Genomic DNA, 17,681 nt, shown 5'->3' on the forward strand with positions numbered 1-17,681 from the left:
CTTTTGAACGTATCTTGGTAAATCTTTGGACTAGACAAGTCTAAAATACGATCACACCGGATAGCATCAGTGATAGAAGGGGAATGCCCGCACACTATAGCTCCACGTCACAAAAGAACTTGAATATACAAAACGTTTCAGTCCTATCTGCACCTTTGTCAGGTTAGTTATGGTTGACACGTCAAAACACCTGATATATACTGTCCTACAACAATACCTCCTCTGTTGATAGGCTAAAGGGTAATGGGGCAGGTGATGGCCAAGTCTAACCTAATTGACATTCAAATAAAAACAGTTTAAAAAGTACAAAAATGTATATATAACACATCACCATAATACCCTAAATAAGTTGTTTTTTTAAATAGCATAGGCCTACATCAATAACATTTACCTAATCATAAGAAATCACTGAAAATATTTTATCTCATACTCTTGATTTAAACTTCTGGGTGCAAGAGTCTGACGGGTGATAGTAGCTCTCCCTTTGTAGCAGGAGTGTGTTAAGTCACCTCCTCTTCTTAGAGCTCTAACATGCTCAATGCCCATATATCTGAGGGAGGCCTCCCTAAAGTGGGCTATGCTGATCCTGGGTCTTAATACAGCCACCCTAAAGTGTACCACCACTGGGCTATGCTGATCCTGGGTCTTAATACAACTCCTGTGTTCTGCTTTTTAGTGCCCTTTGTGTTTTTCCTACACAGGCTAAAACACATGGACATTTGATCAGGCAAATTGCATTTCTAGTAGAACATGAAATGGTACCCCTTGTTTTGATGGCTTGTCCTGTTACAGGGTGGGTGTATGTCGTGCACTTATATGTAAAATTGCACTGCGTGCACAAGCCACACCGGTAATTTCCTGGGGGTGGATCTAGGAAAGTGGGGTTTCTAGGAGGAATGAGATCTGATTTCACCAGCATTTGTCTCAGGTTAGGGGGGAGATTGTAGACTACTTTAGGTAAGTCCTTGAAAATGTTTTTGAGTGATGGGTCGGAGCTCAGAATGTGCCAATGTTTTTGTATGCCATTTTCCAAATCTTTTCCCATGGATGAATATTTTAAGTAGCACCTGGGGCCATTGGTGGGTGGGGGTTTGTCTTTTTTAATAAGACATTCTTCTTGTGAGAAATTCTTAAAGGAGTAGTAAAGGGAAAAATCATGTTTAGCCCTGTTTTAGCCCTGTTTTACTTATGATCATATACAATGGTTCAGATCAAGAAGTTGACAAAACAAGCACTTTTGAGAAAGTTGATAATTGCTCTACCGCCGTTTTGGTCATACAATGGATGTGGGTGGGCACCTTGAAAAATCATTCAAAAACATGTTAATGCGCGTGCGTTTGTGTGTAAGAGAGAGTGTGTGTGTGTTTGTGTGCACGTGTGTGTGAGAGCATGTGTGTGTGTGAAAGAGAGAGAGCTTGTGTGTGTGTGTGTGTGTGTGTGTGAGAGAGAGAGAGAGAGAGAGAGAGAGAGAGTTTGTGTGTGTGTGTGTGTGTGTGTGTGTGTGTGAGAGAGAGAGAGAGAGAGAGAGAGAGAGAGAGAGAGAGAGAGAGAGAGAGAGAGAGAGAGAGAGAGAGAGAGCGTGTGTGTGTGTGTGTGTGTGTGTGTGTGTGTGTGTGTGTGTGTGTGTGTGGAGATGAACCTACCTTGTGCTATCAGGTCTCTCCTCAGCAGGGGGTAGAGGACCGGCTCCACCCTGTCCATCTCCTGGATGATCAGAGTTTTCCCGAAGCGCACGGCCAGCTCCAGAGACGTCATGAAGTTAGCGTCCTGGGAGACGCACATGGTAGATGGTAATGGTAAATGGACTTAAAGAGCACTTTACAATAGGCTCTTATTCACCCACACATTCACACACCAATGGCGGCAGCTGCCATGCAAGATGCTAACCTGCTCTTTGGGAGTAATTTGGGGTTCAGTGTTTTGCCCAAGGACACTTCAACATGTGGACAGGAGGAGCCGGGATTCGAACCGCCGACCTGCTCTGCCTCCTGAACCACAGCCACCCCGTGAGGAGTAACTACTGTACAGGCAGTTGGTGGCCCAGTGGTCAGAGCATTTGACCAGAGACCAGAGGGTTGCCGATTCAAACCGGGCCAGGCCACTTGACAATCACTGCCTACTGTCGTGCCCTTGAGCAAGGTACTGTAGCCTCAACACTAGTCTCAATGTAGTAATTATTTTAACAATCCAACGTTTGGATTTCTCAAGGAGTTTCGAGTCTCAGTCGGGACACAGCTAGCTATGGCTATGGCTAGGGAGATGCTGCTAACAAAGCCAGCTACGGTGACGTTGGGCACCTAGCCTGGGAAAGTTCAGAAATGGGACACTATCATTGCTGTCCTATGCTATCTCTAGGGATGGGTCTCGTTGATTTTTATCGATACAGATACCATTATTGAGACTGCTTAACGATTCGAGTCTTAATCGATCCCACTATCGATACCCTACTTTTCTACTATTTGATGGAAAGACAAGACAAGTAATAAATTCTTAAAAGAACCGATTTAGTATTGTTCTTGTATCTTGTACTAGCAGACTCTGGGTACACTAGCAGTACACTAGCAGACTTTGAGTTCTTATAAAACTAAAGACCTATAAAACTAAAGGCTAGTAAGGCTACTTATTTAGAAAAGTGTTTGTATGTAATGTTATGTAGCCTATATTTTATATGTAGGCTATTAATTGTGTATCTATTTCCTTTGATGGTTTCAGCACATTGCGGTTGCTTTCAAATGGCTTTATAAATAAACTTAATTAGTATAACTCATCACTATGCCCTCCAAATATTCTTCTATCAGAAAGAAGGCAAACCTATGTCATGGTTTGACAAACCTCAGTCAAACCTAAGGCAAACCTATGGCAACCAATTGCTAGGCTACACTATCCATTGGTTGTGACGACCACTGCAGCTTGCTAACGTTAACCAGCTAGATAGTGCTATAGCATTGTACATGCAAATTAGGCTATTTTACGTTGACATTGACAGTCCTTAAATCTAGATGTCTTCTTTGCAAGCTAGATTCTCTCCGTCATCCGCTTGCTAAATACTACAAACACGTTTTAGTATAACTTAGACTACAGTGGGTCATTCATTCATTCACTAGTTGTGCCTAGTAACGTAACTGCACCGAGCTAGCAAGCTAACGGTAGCTAACTTTAGGTATAGCTGGCTAGCTGCAGTACGTTACTACTAGTCTAATGAATGAACCACTTTAGCAAGCCGATGACAGAGGGAATCTAGCTAGCAAAGAAGACATCTAGCACTAGATTTAAGTACTGTCAATGTCAATGAACGGGACTTATTGAGGTGCGCACAGCATGCGTACCCGGGGTGGTAGAAGAGGACGAGGGAGTTGGTCGGTCTATTACTTTGAGACTATCAAATGTAGTGCAAGTCCCAATTCTAATCTGATGAGCCCCATTTAAGTTCTTTAGCATAGACGTTGTATTTCCCCCCTTGCAGGATATATCTTAGAGCACAGGTTGCATTTCACCTCCTCCTTTTCTTTCACTTTTGTGAAATGTAACCATGCCTTAGATCACTTTGTGCGCTCAGCCATTCTCTCAGCCAAAATGAGAAATAAAGCGGTGCGGGAGGCCATTGGTATCTTTTTTTATTTAAACCGCGTATGGATTGAAATTACTTGTCTCACGAGATTTAAAATTGACATTACGTTATCATAGGACGTGCTTATCTCGATAGCAGAATTGATAAGCTCGGGTGTGCCTTTTTATTGAGTTTCTCGAAATCCTTGAACCGCGTCTTAAAGGGGAAGGCTCTTTTTCGACAACCTGGACCTTATTTACGGCATATTATAAGACGTTTGATTCACGAGATAACTTTGGTGTGATTCGGAGGCCTGTAAAATAAAGTATATCCATGTAATGGCTAAGTAATACAGTATGATACAGTATAACAATATACTACAAAGGTCCAGGTTGTCCAAAAAAAGCCTTCTCCTTTAAAACGCTTTTCAAAATCCTAGCAATGGTGGCTGCAGGTGTCCACACAAAAGAAGCCGAGAAGGAGACGTCAACAAGGATGCTGCTGTTCCAATTGCTGAATGACTATACTTGAATCCTCCCGTCCTTGGAAGTTCATACTCTGATGCGAACTTCCCAGGTCCGGACTAGCAAGGACGCAAATCCGAACTTTGCATACTTGGAATTAGAGTACTAGAGTGTTTCCAGTCACATTGTTGTTGACTGTGTTGGTCATATCATGTTCTATAGGGTTCGTGAAATCTGTGTTGACGTCACTCGTGGTGTCTTTTCGTCTGTTAAAACATTCTGCCAATCTGAGCGATCTAAAAAAAACCTGTGGACATTCACATGAGTTTGAAAGGCATTGCAAGTGGTGGTAGCAAGGCGTTACAAAGGGAGGTGGTAGCAAGGCATTACAATTTTGGTCACGATGACCTTGTGACCAAAATTGGCCACGCATAAAATCCTTATATTTTAACATATGTTTCCACTTTTTTTTTGTATACATCTTTTACAAAAGTTTGCTCATATTTTCACAAAATGAATCACCGGCAAACGCTTGTCTTCTTCAACGCTGCTGTGATGGGTGGTGCGCTGTGATTGGACGGCAGCATGCAGCAGCGTAGAAGAAGACAAGCGTTCAATTCCATGGGTCAGACTCAGTTAACAGACTGTGTTTTAGAACCTGAACTACTAGAGGTGATACTTCTGAACGTGTTGTGTTTTGTGTGAGTGTGTGTGTGTGTGTACTGTACTTGTTGGTTGTTGTGTTTTGTGTGTGTGTGTGTGTACATGTTGGTTGTTGTGTTTTATGAGTGTATGTGTGTACCTATTGGTTGTTGGGTTGTGTGTGTGTACCTGTTAGTTGTTGTGTTTTATGAGTGTATGTCTGTACCTGTTGGTTGTTGGGTTGTGTGTGTGTGTGTGTACCTGTTGGTTGATGACCTCTAGGTGGTGTTCCTTCAGGTGTGTACGGAGCCACTCTGTGGCCTGGGAGGAGGGGTCAATGAGGAATGGACACGCAACACTCTGAGAGAGAGACAGAGGGAGAGAGAGAGAGAGAGAGAGAGAGAGAGAGAGAGAGAGACAGAGAGAGTAGGGAGAGATAGGGATAAAGCAAGATACAATTATCTGTAATTACAAACTCATATCAACTTTTTTCTCTGATCCCATCGGTCAAAGGAGTTAGTCTGGGAGCATCAAAACAGTGTGTGTGTGTGTGTGTGTGTGTGTGTGCAAGCCAGTCTTTTTTCCTAAAGGGTCCTCCTCTGACACACTTGTCAGAAAGATTGGCCAGCGTGTCAGTCGGAACGCCTTCCCAGCCAGAATGAACACAGTCACAGAGAGAGCCACCAGACCAAACGACCAGATCTTTTTCTCCTTCATCCTCCACTTCCTCCATTCCATGGTCTCTCGCTTCATTTGTTACTTACAATCCATCACTCACAACCCTGTTCATATTTCACCATCCTTCCTGTCCTTACCCTGAAGCTCTCTCTCTCCCTCTCTCTCTCTCTCTCTCTCTCCCCCTCTCTCTCTCTCTCTCTCTCTCTCTCAGCAGATAAGCAGACGATGTAAAGGAGGAGTGAGAGTGATAGACTGTGGGGAAAGAGGGGAAGACTGGTGGTTGAGTCAAACTTGGTCTGATAAAGAATGAAAGCGCTGCAGTTATCGTACCCCTTTCCTGCACCATGCAGCCAATTGGTGTTTCAGGGGGAAAGGCAGGTGCCAATAGGCTAACTTTCCAACACAAACTAGCGATAGATCATTGGTCCTCATTCCTGAATGCAGTTAAGAAGAAGTTAAGAAGAAATGTCTTCTTAACTCCACTTACAAAGTTCCCTGGACAATTCTGGCTCTCCTGAATGGTTTCTTATCTGGGATTTGTTCTTATCTAAGAACAGGATTTAAGAACGCAGAAAAAATAAATGGAATTTGAGATTAGAAAAAGTGGGGGGGGATAAAACTTGATGATGAAACTTGAATTAATGAATATGACGACCAACTACATTTAGGGGAATGTTCCTGGGCTGGCAGGTGGGTTACTTTGTGGGGTTTCAGTTGATCTCTATGTAGGTTTGTGGCTGAAACGCACCTCCATGCAGCACTGTGGCAAAAGCTTGTTTCGTTACAAGCTGGGCTCACACTGTACTGTGACTAGCGGGTTGATTGGCTCAATTTCGCTTGCTGCCTTTTTACTGACTGTCAATGCACACAGATCCAAAGACGCACAGCATCAGATTTCCGCGCTCCATTGGCCCAAACCCAATGTCCACACTCACGGATGTATTGTCTTTCTATGTAAGTCGCTTTGACAGACAGGCTCTCGCACAAATCACGTAAGTTATCTATTTTGGTTTCAAAACGGGGAATTTCACCGAAAGGTGACAAGTTTGCATGCCTGGTGTATGTGTGTGTGGGTGTATGTGTGTGTGTGTGTGTGTGTGTGTGTGTGTGTGTGTGTGTGTGTGTGTGTAACGAGCTCTTACCCGTGACTTGAGTGCATTAATCTTAATGCAGCAATGAGGAGACAGAACAGGAGAGATGAGTGAATGGTAACACAGACAACGCAGATGCAGGTAATTTAGCTTCAACATGTTTCATGCAATCATTACAAAGACACACACAGAGAACCAACACAGACAGCAAGATGGTACCCTACTAAACCCCCCTGGAAATATGGTAAATGTAGTGCACTTACATACTCTTATCCAAAGCGCTTTACACACATTCACACACCAATGGTGGCAGCTGTCTTGCAAGGTGCTAGCCTGCTCATTGGGAGCAATCTGGGGTTCAGTGTCTTGCCCAAAGACAGAGCCGGGATTTGAGCCGCCGACCCTGCGGCCATTAGACGGCCCAATCCACCTCCAGAGCTACAGCCGCCATTCAATAAACACCAAGATGGTACCCCATTCAACCCCCCTGGAAATAAACATCAAGATGGTACCCCACTCAACACCCCTGGAAATAAACATCAAGATGGTACCCCACTCAACCCCCCTGGAAATAAACATCAAGATGGTACCCCACTCAACCCCCCTGGAAATAAACATCAAGATGGTACCCCACTCAACCCCTCTGGAAATAAACACACCATCACAACACAACACGGGAGAAGAGAGCACCCAATCAAGATATGGTGAAGAGAAGAGAGTAGGGATGGAGACTCGGAAGGCAAAGAAACAACAACAACAACGTGCTCTGGATGTGTATAAGTGTGACACACTCTCCCTGCAACACAGAGGACTGGATGTGTACAGATGTGGGAACATAAGAATGTAACTTGACCTGCGGTATTCTAACAGGCGCTTTACGTCATTCCGCACCACCGCTCGCCTGCCCATAGGGGCGCAGTAATACCACTCATTGACCCATTGCTGTAGCTCATCTCGCACATTAGATGAGCCTACCGTTCTCAAACTCCTTGTTCTCTGTCTGGTTGTAATTTAATTATTACGAACAAAGCCTATCTATTTATAGTTTCTATCTCTGTAACTGTCGCCGGGTCTATATCTGTTAACTGTCGGGACAAGTAGAAGTTTAATACATTAGGCTGAGTGTTCTCATATGGAACATGGCATCAGGACGAGTAAGATGGCTAACGGAGCTGACCAGAGATGTTTTTGAAATGGTTCTGTTTCTCGGGCAGGAACGGAGACGAACTCGCATTAGCAGCAAAGCAGCTAGAGGAATGATCTTAACATTAGCTAACTGCTTTAGCTACTGCTACCGTCTTCTTCACTTCTCCTTCGGTAAAACATGACACCGTTGTGTTGTGGTATTGTGGAGGGCTTAGGCAGAAGCAGGAAGAGAAACCACTTTTGCCCCATATAAGTAAAATAATGGTCTCATAAGCATTTTCGATTGTAAAATTGTGTTCACTTGTTTTAGTTTGCAAACATATGCAATTTTCTTAGAATTCCCAGCTTTGTATGTAGTTTTAATGTGAAAGATACATCTTGAATGCAGTCAAGACAAATTATTTTGCCTCATAACTTTTGTCAAACCCCCTGGTTCCAGTCAATTGGATTATAGGCTATAGGCTACTTTCGTTTACAATGACGTTACCTTATGAACACAAAAAGCTTAACCTATAGGCCTACATAAAAACAATAGCCTAAAACCATGTTTAATTACAATGTATTTTCTTTCATTGATAGCATGCCAATAGGGTGAGGAAAACGACGCGCGGTCTCTTTAGCCCTGAGACCATCAGGCAGGCAGCTCAGGAGGTCATTATGTTGGTTATTATGATATTATGTCTAATAATACATTCGTTGAAAGTACACAGGCTGATCTACTATACGGAATTGGACCGAGGAGTGTTCTCATATGGAACTAGGCTGCGCGCCCGCCCGCGACAAGAGCTGAATTGTAGTCAGCTTTCCCCGCTGCGCGCAGGACGCGTGCGTCCCCCGCTCCGAGCGAGAACGCAGGCGGAATGTCGCTCCCCGTCTGAAACGGCCTTGACTCCTGGAATCCCAAAGTCTTTCATATTCAAATTCTCTTGATGGTCTGGGGATGCGAGACGTGTTAAGGGAGTGCATCAGTCGTGAGCCTTGACAGTAGGCTACCAGCCTGCGCTGCGCTCAGAACAAAGTTGGATGACTGGATGGACTTTTTGGAATCCTGGAAAATATTTATTGCGCTCTAAAATCATGAAAGCATAAATGTAAAAATGCAGCAACAGAAGTAGTCTAGATGAGATGGTGGTTTAAATGAATGGCAACACATAAATTGAGACATAAATTGAGACTGGTGATAATGCTGATAATCTACAGTAGGGCCTACCTCTGGCTGAGTTCATGGTTACAGCCATTCATCTCTTACACATGGGCCTATACAATACTTGCACAATCTACTTTGGACGTTAATCCATCCATCTATCCTTCAAACTAGCGAATTCAATGGCCGGTCATGGCAAAGCACCCGCTAACGCAGGCTACCCCCCTCCCACGATCCAGGGCTAGGAAACCGGTTCATCCAGTTTATTTGAATATAAAAGAATTTGGGGGGGGGGGGGGTAACAATAGTCTAGTCCAGGTTCGCTGGAGGACCTGTATTTTCAGTGTTTGCTGGTAGCGGACTGCATCGATAAATGCAATGACTCCCTTTCCATGTTTTTCAGTTTTACCCTTTTCATCAATAAAACATCATTTTTACAACCATGTCTCATTGATTGGGAAGGCATTTAGAGCTGCCGGTCTATTAGCCTACATTCGGACTCAGAGGATGACATAACTGTTTATTGAGAAACAATTGGCTATATAAAGAAATACCACAATGCATGTAGTCTAGATATATTACATTATGGTTATACACTTTATGGTAGACTGCCCTCTCGCTCGCTAAGCAGGCTACATTGTGGCTGTTTTGTTCATCGCAGAAGCCTATAGCCTATAGGCTACACATTAGAAAAATGTTTTTTTTTATAGACCTAGAAGGAATCAGAATATGTGGAAATTTAATTTTAGCCTATTTTAATACAATTCAAATTCTGCTTAGAGGGAATTATTTTCAACGGACATTATGACCTGAGCATAATTAATAATTATCTAAGTTAATATAGGCCTATGAGAACGCAACGCTTTTTACGATAGGCTAGGCCTATGCGTCTTGTGATTGTACTGTAGCCTAGGCTACAACTTAAGGCTTGCCCTATTGAATTCATTTTATAGCCTACTAGGCTACTCATTATTATCGAATTATCTAGTTGATATATGAATAAAACAATAAGCCGTTTTAATGGCTATGGGCTACTAGTTGTAGCTATATGATGCGCTCTGCTCTTATACGCACGGTTGAGGCGGCAGCTCAAATACACTTCGCACATATCCTCTGCTATAGCCTCTCACAGACAGCTAGGTGCACTTCATGCATTGGTAGACAGTTCTGTTCTTGCTGCAGCTTGTCTTCACCATGCAAGTATTTTTTGGGGGGTATTCTTCTGTGGACACTGCGAGGGGCGCCGGAGGTGGCTGTTTGGACGCCAGAGCGCGCAGCTCTTCAGCCAACTGGAGGATGTCGCGTCTGGGGAGGCTCTGTGTCTCTCCACCATTCCCCAGCGAGTCCAAGCTCCCTCAATGAATAATACTTATTTATAATAGCCTACATAGCGCGAAACTGTGCATATAATAGGCTGTAGCCAGCGCGAAACTGCGCATTCCCTATAGCCGTTCATTGAACAGCTGGCGGCCGGTATAAATAAATAAAAACATACACGATATTTTGTTATTTGAATGATCTTGAATATATATATATATTCAAGATCATTCAAATAACAAAATATTGTGTATGTTTTTTTCATTTACAATTTAACAATAGGGGGTGCAACAGAACACAATTTTAGGGAAAGTCATTGACAGGCGGACTTCAATGTTTTATTAAAATATAGTTATGTGCAAATGAAAACCCACAATCGTCCTATGGACCTTACCCCGATTTTGGAAATCAGATAAAGGCGTTCACAAGACCATTTCAATAATCGCATTATTACAATTATCGGTTGATGTCTCACTGTCAAACCTGCCGCTATGCACAAGATAGTTAATGTCCGGATATGATTGGCAATGAGTGATCTTTACTCATGGCGACTATTTCAATTTTGTATGGATCCACACCTCCGATCAAGATTATTTTTTCTTTGTATCGTGCTGAAGCCATATAGCCTACTGCGCTCAGACTTGGCTACATTAGCTGGTGCCCTGTCTTCAAATTTACTTCCGGGGTTTACGAGTAGCCTACCAGTTGAATGCGTTCCAGAAACAAAACGCAAAACCCTCACGTTCACCACATCTTTACTAACAAATATATTTACAATACTGTTATTTTGCGCATTTGACTTAACAGACACCACGTCTTGACCCGACGTCAGTTGCCGAGATAGATAGGCTACTGTAGGCCTAGATATATTATAGGTGTTCGTAATAATTAAATTACATCGAGATGGAGAAAACATGTGTTTGAGAACAAGGTAATAATAACAATTAAACGTTATTTGTATAGCCCCTTTCATACAGATAAATTCAGCTCAAAGTGCTTTACAACAGAGCATTTAAATTAAAGAATGTGAAATTTAATGATGCTTCATTCGTAGACTATAGGAGAAAAACACTGAGCCCAGCCTGCTAAATCTACTCAAAGACGCCACCTGGCGGTGGTGCATCACTAAAACGAAATAACACCTGTCTGAAATCCCACGAGATTTCCAACGGGATTTCCCTGCCAAATACCGCGACGTGAAATGCTGCAGCATGTGACATTACTAACTTCCCACATCTGTATAAGTGTGCAGCACCCTACCTGCAACACAGAGGACTGTGGGGGAGAGGGAGGGAGAGGGTCTCACCTGCAGTATGACTAGGGCGTTCTCCATAGACAGGTCATCGGAGGGGAGGCCTTCACTCTTCCAGATCAGCTGCTCACTCTCGGAGCACAGAAAGGACCGCAGGTCGAACTCTAACACACATACAGTAAGACACACACACACTTAGTTATCCAGTTACAGTTTATGTACAGTATCTGGTGTGTGTGTGTGTGTGTCTTACTCTGTAGACCAGAGTTCTTCATCCAGGTGTCTAAACAGTATCTCCTACGGTCCTCAGACGCAGCAGACAGGTAGGTGATGAAGGCCGCAGCCAACAAGGCTTTCATAGGTAGCGTGTCCAGCTCCTCTGTGATCTCAGCTACCTGTCACACACGCATGCACACGCCCGCACACACACAATACATTATAGACTTGTTATTTTGCATTTATATTTGTTATTAGCTTCATGAGCTATATTAGCTGAGGCTTTTAGGTGAGTAATAAGATTATTTGTTTCCACTGTACTTGCTGTGCGCACGTGCACACACACACACACACACAGGTAAATATATGGTGATGATATGCAGTGATGAGTAGGCTACAATTTACTTTTGATTGTCCATTATTAACTATAAAAAATATCCGCGTTTTAACACTACGTTTACTGTATATATGTACTTATTTTTACGGTTTATGAGGTGGTCTGCGAAAAACCTTGCATAAACAAAAAGTTTGAGAACCCCTGGCCTATGGGGTCATTCAGGTCCAAATTAAGTTTGTCGCTTCAATAATGTCAAATCAGGCAATGATGCAGCAACTGTGCCACCTATACAGCTGGCCAAAATCAATGAATGCGATTAATATGCTTTAATTTTTATAAATGCGTTAATGTTTGCATAGTTAATTAATCTAATTAACGTGTTAAATTGACAGCCCTAATGAATACCTCGTCAACATGGGTGACAGTGTAAACAGGGTCCTTTTTATCAGGCCTATAGCCTAGCCAACTGAAAACAAGTTCATGTTTGGCCATGTTGAAAAGATTGAATACTAAAGCAATGTGTTTTGGCATGATTAGAAGATGGGCGGGACTCACAAGGCTGTATGATGCGTGCTACATTTTGAAGATTGATTATGCATTTTTTCCCCCAAAGTCCCCTGCCACACACACACACACACACAGGATGTTGCAGGTTGCAGGAGGAGAGCGGTGTAGGGTGAGGGTATGTATGTGGGTGTACGTGAGCAGCAGGTAAAGCAGGGTTGGGCGCCGGCCATGCGGGGAGCGAGGGGTACGGTGAGAGTGTGTCCCTCTGAGGGAGGCGCGGGGAGATTGAGTGTTTTAATTAAAGAGCAGACACATGCCGGAGAGAGGAGTAAAAACAGCCGGGACACACACACACACACACACACACACCTCCACCCTACACTCTCTCACACACACACGGGCGCGCGTGCGCACACACACATCTCCACCCTACACTCTATCACACACATACACACACAAACGCACAAACACGCGCACCTGTGCATTCCAGCGTGTGTGTTCTCCGTCTAGTTGGTGGATGAGCTGCTCGGCTGCCTGGATGGTCTCCTGGGCCTTACTGACCTCAGCCTCCAGCTTAGCAGCCTCCGTAGTACGACTCTGGAACCTAGAGAGAGAGAGGGAGAAAGAGAGGGGGAGGGGGGGGGGGAGAAAGAGAGAGAGAGAGAGAGAGAGAGAGAGGGAGAAAGAGAGGGGGAGGGGGGGGGGGGGGGAGAAAGAGGGGGGGGGGGAGAGAGAAAGAGAGAGAGAGTGAGAGAGAGGGAGAAAGAGAGGGGGAGGGGGCAGGGGGAGAGGGAGAAAGAGGGGTGGGAGAGAGAGGGAGAGAGAGAGAAAGAGGGGGGGGTGTCAATATGATAATGAGCAGATGTACAGGTGGTCTGAAAGCGGGATAGACAGAAGGAAAGAGGGATGATAGAAGAAGAGAGGGATGATAGCAGGAGAGGGATGATAGAGGGAGAGAGGGATGATAGAGGGAGAGAGGGATGATGGAGGGAGAGAGGGATGATAGAAGGAAAGAGGGATGATAGCAGGAGGGATGATAGAAGGAGAGAGGGATGATAGAGGGAGAGAGGGATGATGGAGGGCGAGAGGGATGATGGAGGGATGCCTACTTCTCTTTCAGCTCCTTGACTTTCTGGCCCACAGAGCTGAGCTGCTCCTCCAGTCTGGTCTTCCTACTCTCCGTCTTCTTCATGTTCCTACACACACACACACACACACACACACACACACACACACACACACACACACACACACACACACACACATATACACACACACACACACACACACACAAAACATGTAGGTACTGTATGGTGTGTATGTGTCTGCATGTGGGGTGTGAAAAGTGCCATTTTGGTTGCTTGTTCAAAGCTTACTTACAACATGTATGTATGTATGTGTGTATGTGTGTATGTGTATACATACACACACACATACATACATACACACACGTTCGCGTTAACCAGCGCATCTCACTACAAAACATGCGCACATGCGCAGTAGTTCGATCGCGCTTTAAGTGAATGGGGGAGCTCACGTGACTGTTTGCGTTGTGAGTTGTGAGCTCAGTGGTGCGTGTATGTATGTATGTGTGTCTGTGTGTCTGTCACGTGTACCACGAAGGGTTGCTTGTTCACACATTACAAGACCATGTGTGTATGTGTGTGTGTGTGTGTGTATGTGTGTATGTATGAGATCTAACATAGCCTACATACATACACACATACATACATACACGTTCGCTCCAACCTGCGCAGCTGTATGTGAAACTGCTTGCGCAAGCGCGGTAGCCACCGTACTTCCGCGTGACGTCACCGAATGTGTTGCTGCTGTTTTCACTCTTGAGAAGTGCGTGTATGTATGTGTGTGTGTGTGTGTGGATTTTGTGATTTTGTAATCCTCTTTGTTGCTATCCCAGATCAAATTGATCTTGTATATTTTGGTTTTTCAAATAATTAGATAGGATCATTCTGATCCAGATACCACAAGATCAGGATTACACAATCTAGATTTGACTGAGGTCTTTGGATATACTGACCGGGATCATCCCACTTGTATTTTGACCCCTCACCAATTTTATTTTTTATTTTGTTATTCTTCACGCTGCCTTCAGCACGAGATTATGTTTTAGTCACTTGTTTTAGACAAAAGATGCAATTGTGAATTCCCTATAAAAGCAATTCAAAGTTGCTTTGGATAAAAGTGTCAGCTAAATGACTAATGAAATGCTTATGTTGTTCAAAGTAATAGCCTACACAACATTTAATTGACACAGGTGATACAGGTCCAAATGTTTGGAAATGTAGGTCAGTTTCCATAATGATTCATATCCAGCTGCATTATAGTATACAATACATATAAAGCCAGAATTGCTGATTGGATGTCTACAGTTTCTTCAAATCGTATACAGAGACAACTTGTTTACTGACAATGTATTTGCTTTTTTATTTACCATGTAACAGTGAGGATCCAAGTAGATTTGTGAGCAAGAGACATGTTTGCCAACACTTTTTAGATGTCAGCTCCAGTGATGACTAGTGACCCCTGCCCGCAATAAAAATTCAGCAACAAGTCATGGCAGTGTTGTCTTTAGACCACATCGCAATGATATCAGCTACACTAGCTCTGCATACATGGCACACATTATCCAAGCTGTGTTGTTTGTTGTGAGGGACTTGGATACATAATTGTGTTTTTCTGGCAAACCAGTCGTTGAAATGCTACAGTGTGATCATGGGTACCTTCCTTCATTACTAAGCGTTATTATACTATGTGACATAGTGTTAATATGTCTTTGACATAAACAAATGATAAGAAATGACATGTTCTACAATCTCTACTATTGCAATACATCAGTCTGTGTAAAGCTGGCTGATGGTGTCGAGGTCCTGGCTACTAGCTGCCTATCGCCTCCCTCGGTCCTCACTCCAGCTCAGCTCCTCCCAGCAGGTAGAGCTGGACGTTCATCTGGCAACTCGGAACAACTCCACGACAGAAAACTAACTGCAATTTTCCTTCCTCCTCTGGGCTTGTTCCCTTAGGGGCATCACTTCTCCGATGCTGCAGCTGGATAGTACTTCCCTGAGCCATGACCATGAGGTTGTTGGAGTCAAATCTGAAGGCTGGTACACAGTCCATCTATAACATCAAAAACGATCTGTAGTTGGACCCAACAAGCACTGTGATAATAGCACCCCAAGTCATTACTGCAGAGCGTTCATGCACATGTATATGGCTAGTAATGTAGTTACAAAACCTCTACTCTCGAATACAGCATATGGAAAATAATAATGTACCTCCATATTGCAATAGACACTTTATAACATTTACAAACCATTAAGGCTAGAGGGAATAGCGCGCTCCTCTCTGATCACAGGCATACACTATAACGTTAATAATGGAGGCTGGTGCTGAATGAGTAACGTTACTGCACAGGGAATACAGTTGTGACGTGATTTTAATAGCACCGACAGGCAAACTTGGCAGGCCTGAGTTTGACCGCGTTCAATACACCGGTCTTCTCTAGCCAAACTGTAAAGTAATGGAGCTAGCAAGATACAGCTACATAATATACCGAGTTGAATTCGCATAACGTGACCATCTAACCTTAACCACACTCTTGGTAGACACTTCGCTAGCCTACGCAATGATGTAACGTTAGCTGGGAAGCTAGCTAGCTTGCAGTAAAAGCCGATACATCTAAACAAAAAAACAAATAGATTTGGCATACGATCTACCCACAAAGCATGGTCTTGTCATCTAACCACGCAGATATTAATATTTTTAGTGCTATATTTACCATAATCGTCTTCATTCTCTGAAGCGATGTATCGAAGTCATTCATTAAGCGAGTCGAAACATAGACACACACACATACATACACGCACTTCTCAAGAGTGAAAACAGCAGCAACACATTCGGTGACGTCACGCGGAAGTACGGTGGCTACCACGCTTGCGCAAGCAGTTTCACATACAGCTGCGCTGGTTGGAGCGAACGTGTATGTATGTATGTATGTATGTATGTATGTATGTATGTATGTATGTATGTATGTTATGTTAGATCTCATACATACACACATACACACACACACACACATACACACATGGTCTTGTAATGTGTGAACAAGCAACCCTTCGTGGTACACGTGACAGACACACAGACACACATACATACATACACGCACCACTGAGCTCACAACTCACAACGCAAACAGTCACGTGAGCTCCCCCATTCACTTAAAGCGCGATCGAACTACCGCGCATGTGCGCATGTTTTGTAGTGAGCTGCGCTGGTTAACGCGTGTGTGTATGTATGTATGTGTGTGTGTATGTATACATACACACATACATACATGTTGTAAGTAAGCTTTGAACAAGCAACCAAAATGGCACTTTTCACACCCCATATCTGCATGCTGGTGTGTGATGTGGGAGTGAATGTGTTCGCGTGTGTCTGTGTGTGTGTGTGTGTGTGTGTGTGTGTCTGTCTGTGTGTGTGTGTGTGTGTGTGTGTGTGTGTGTGTGTGTATGTGTCTGTGTGCATGTGCGTATGTGTGCATGTGTGTGTAGACCTACTCCAGTAGTCCAGCCTGCTCTCTCTCCAGAGGTTGAATCCTCTCCAGAACATGTGAGTACTGAACGTTGGCCTTCACCCAGGCTGCTAGTGGAGCTGCTGCTGCGCTCGCCCGCTTGGCATTCTGACAACCAACAACAACAACAACAACAACACATCTCAGGGTTAGCATTCAGGGAAAATACAAACCTACAATACTAATGCAATAGTTCTGGGAAAAAAACACAAAAACATTTTTTTATAAATATTTTTCTTCCAGAAAACACCTGGATCACAATTATTCACACCCCTATTATTTTAAATACAATCCAATGGAATCCAATGAAAGCACATTTTCATAAAACTTATTTGAAGTTCATTGGAAGGTTAGTGGCCTAGAATAGTTTTTTGTTTCCCTCGGATATAAAAAAGACAGAGCACATGTTTGAAATGCTGTGGTCAGAATCATCATGGTGAAAGGTAGAGATCTTCCTGAAAACTTACTGACCTCTACAGGTCAGAAGATGGCTACAAAAACATCCATAACAAGTTAAAGATACTGCTGTCCTGCCCCCACGTGAGAGATGGATGTCCAAGGGTCATAGTTGAAGATCTTCTAAACAACCAGCCATCTTGGGGTTACAAGGTGTCCAAAGCTACCATTCAACAATGCCTACGTGACAGTGGCTTTTATGGCAGAGTTCCAAGAAGTGTAGTATCTGTGCTTGGTGATATGCATTAAAAATTCCACACGCTGCCTTAATATGTTGTTTAATTCTGCTCTCT

General features: G+C 43.6%; 1 protein-coding gene across 1 annotated transcript in view; it reads right to left on the reverse strand.

The window, feature by feature from the left end:
* The window catches only part of dync2h1 (dynein cytoplasmic 2 heavy chain 1), a gene marked incomplete at its 5' end in the record, with an annotated part of 236,486 nt that overhangs the window by 119,580 nt on the left and 99,225 nt on the right, over window positions 1-17,681 (reverse strand). The window contains 7 exons of the mRNA XM_084443002.1: window positions 1,644-1,767; window positions 4,915-5,013; window positions 11,336-11,445; window positions 11,535-11,676; window positions 12,819-12,945; window positions 13,451-13,537; window positions 16,919-17,040. Coding sequence (XP_084299128.1) covers window positions 1,644-1,767; window positions 4,915-5,013; window positions 11,336-11,445; window positions 11,535-11,676; window positions 12,819-12,945; window positions 13,451-13,537; window positions 16,919-17,040 — 811 coding nt within the window. The remainder of the gene's footprint in view (window positions 1-1,643; window positions 1,768-4,914; window positions 5,014-11,335; window positions 11,446-11,534; window positions 11,677-12,818; window positions 12,946-13,450; window positions 13,538-16,918; window positions 17,041-17,681) is intronic.

Source organism: Borostomias antarcticus (genome assembly GCF_949987555.1).
Source record: "Borostomias antarcticus genome assembly, chromosome: 1".
Lineage (NCBI taxonomy): Eukaryota > Metazoa > Chordata > Actinopteri > Stomiiformes > Stomiidae > Borostomias > Borostomias antarcticus.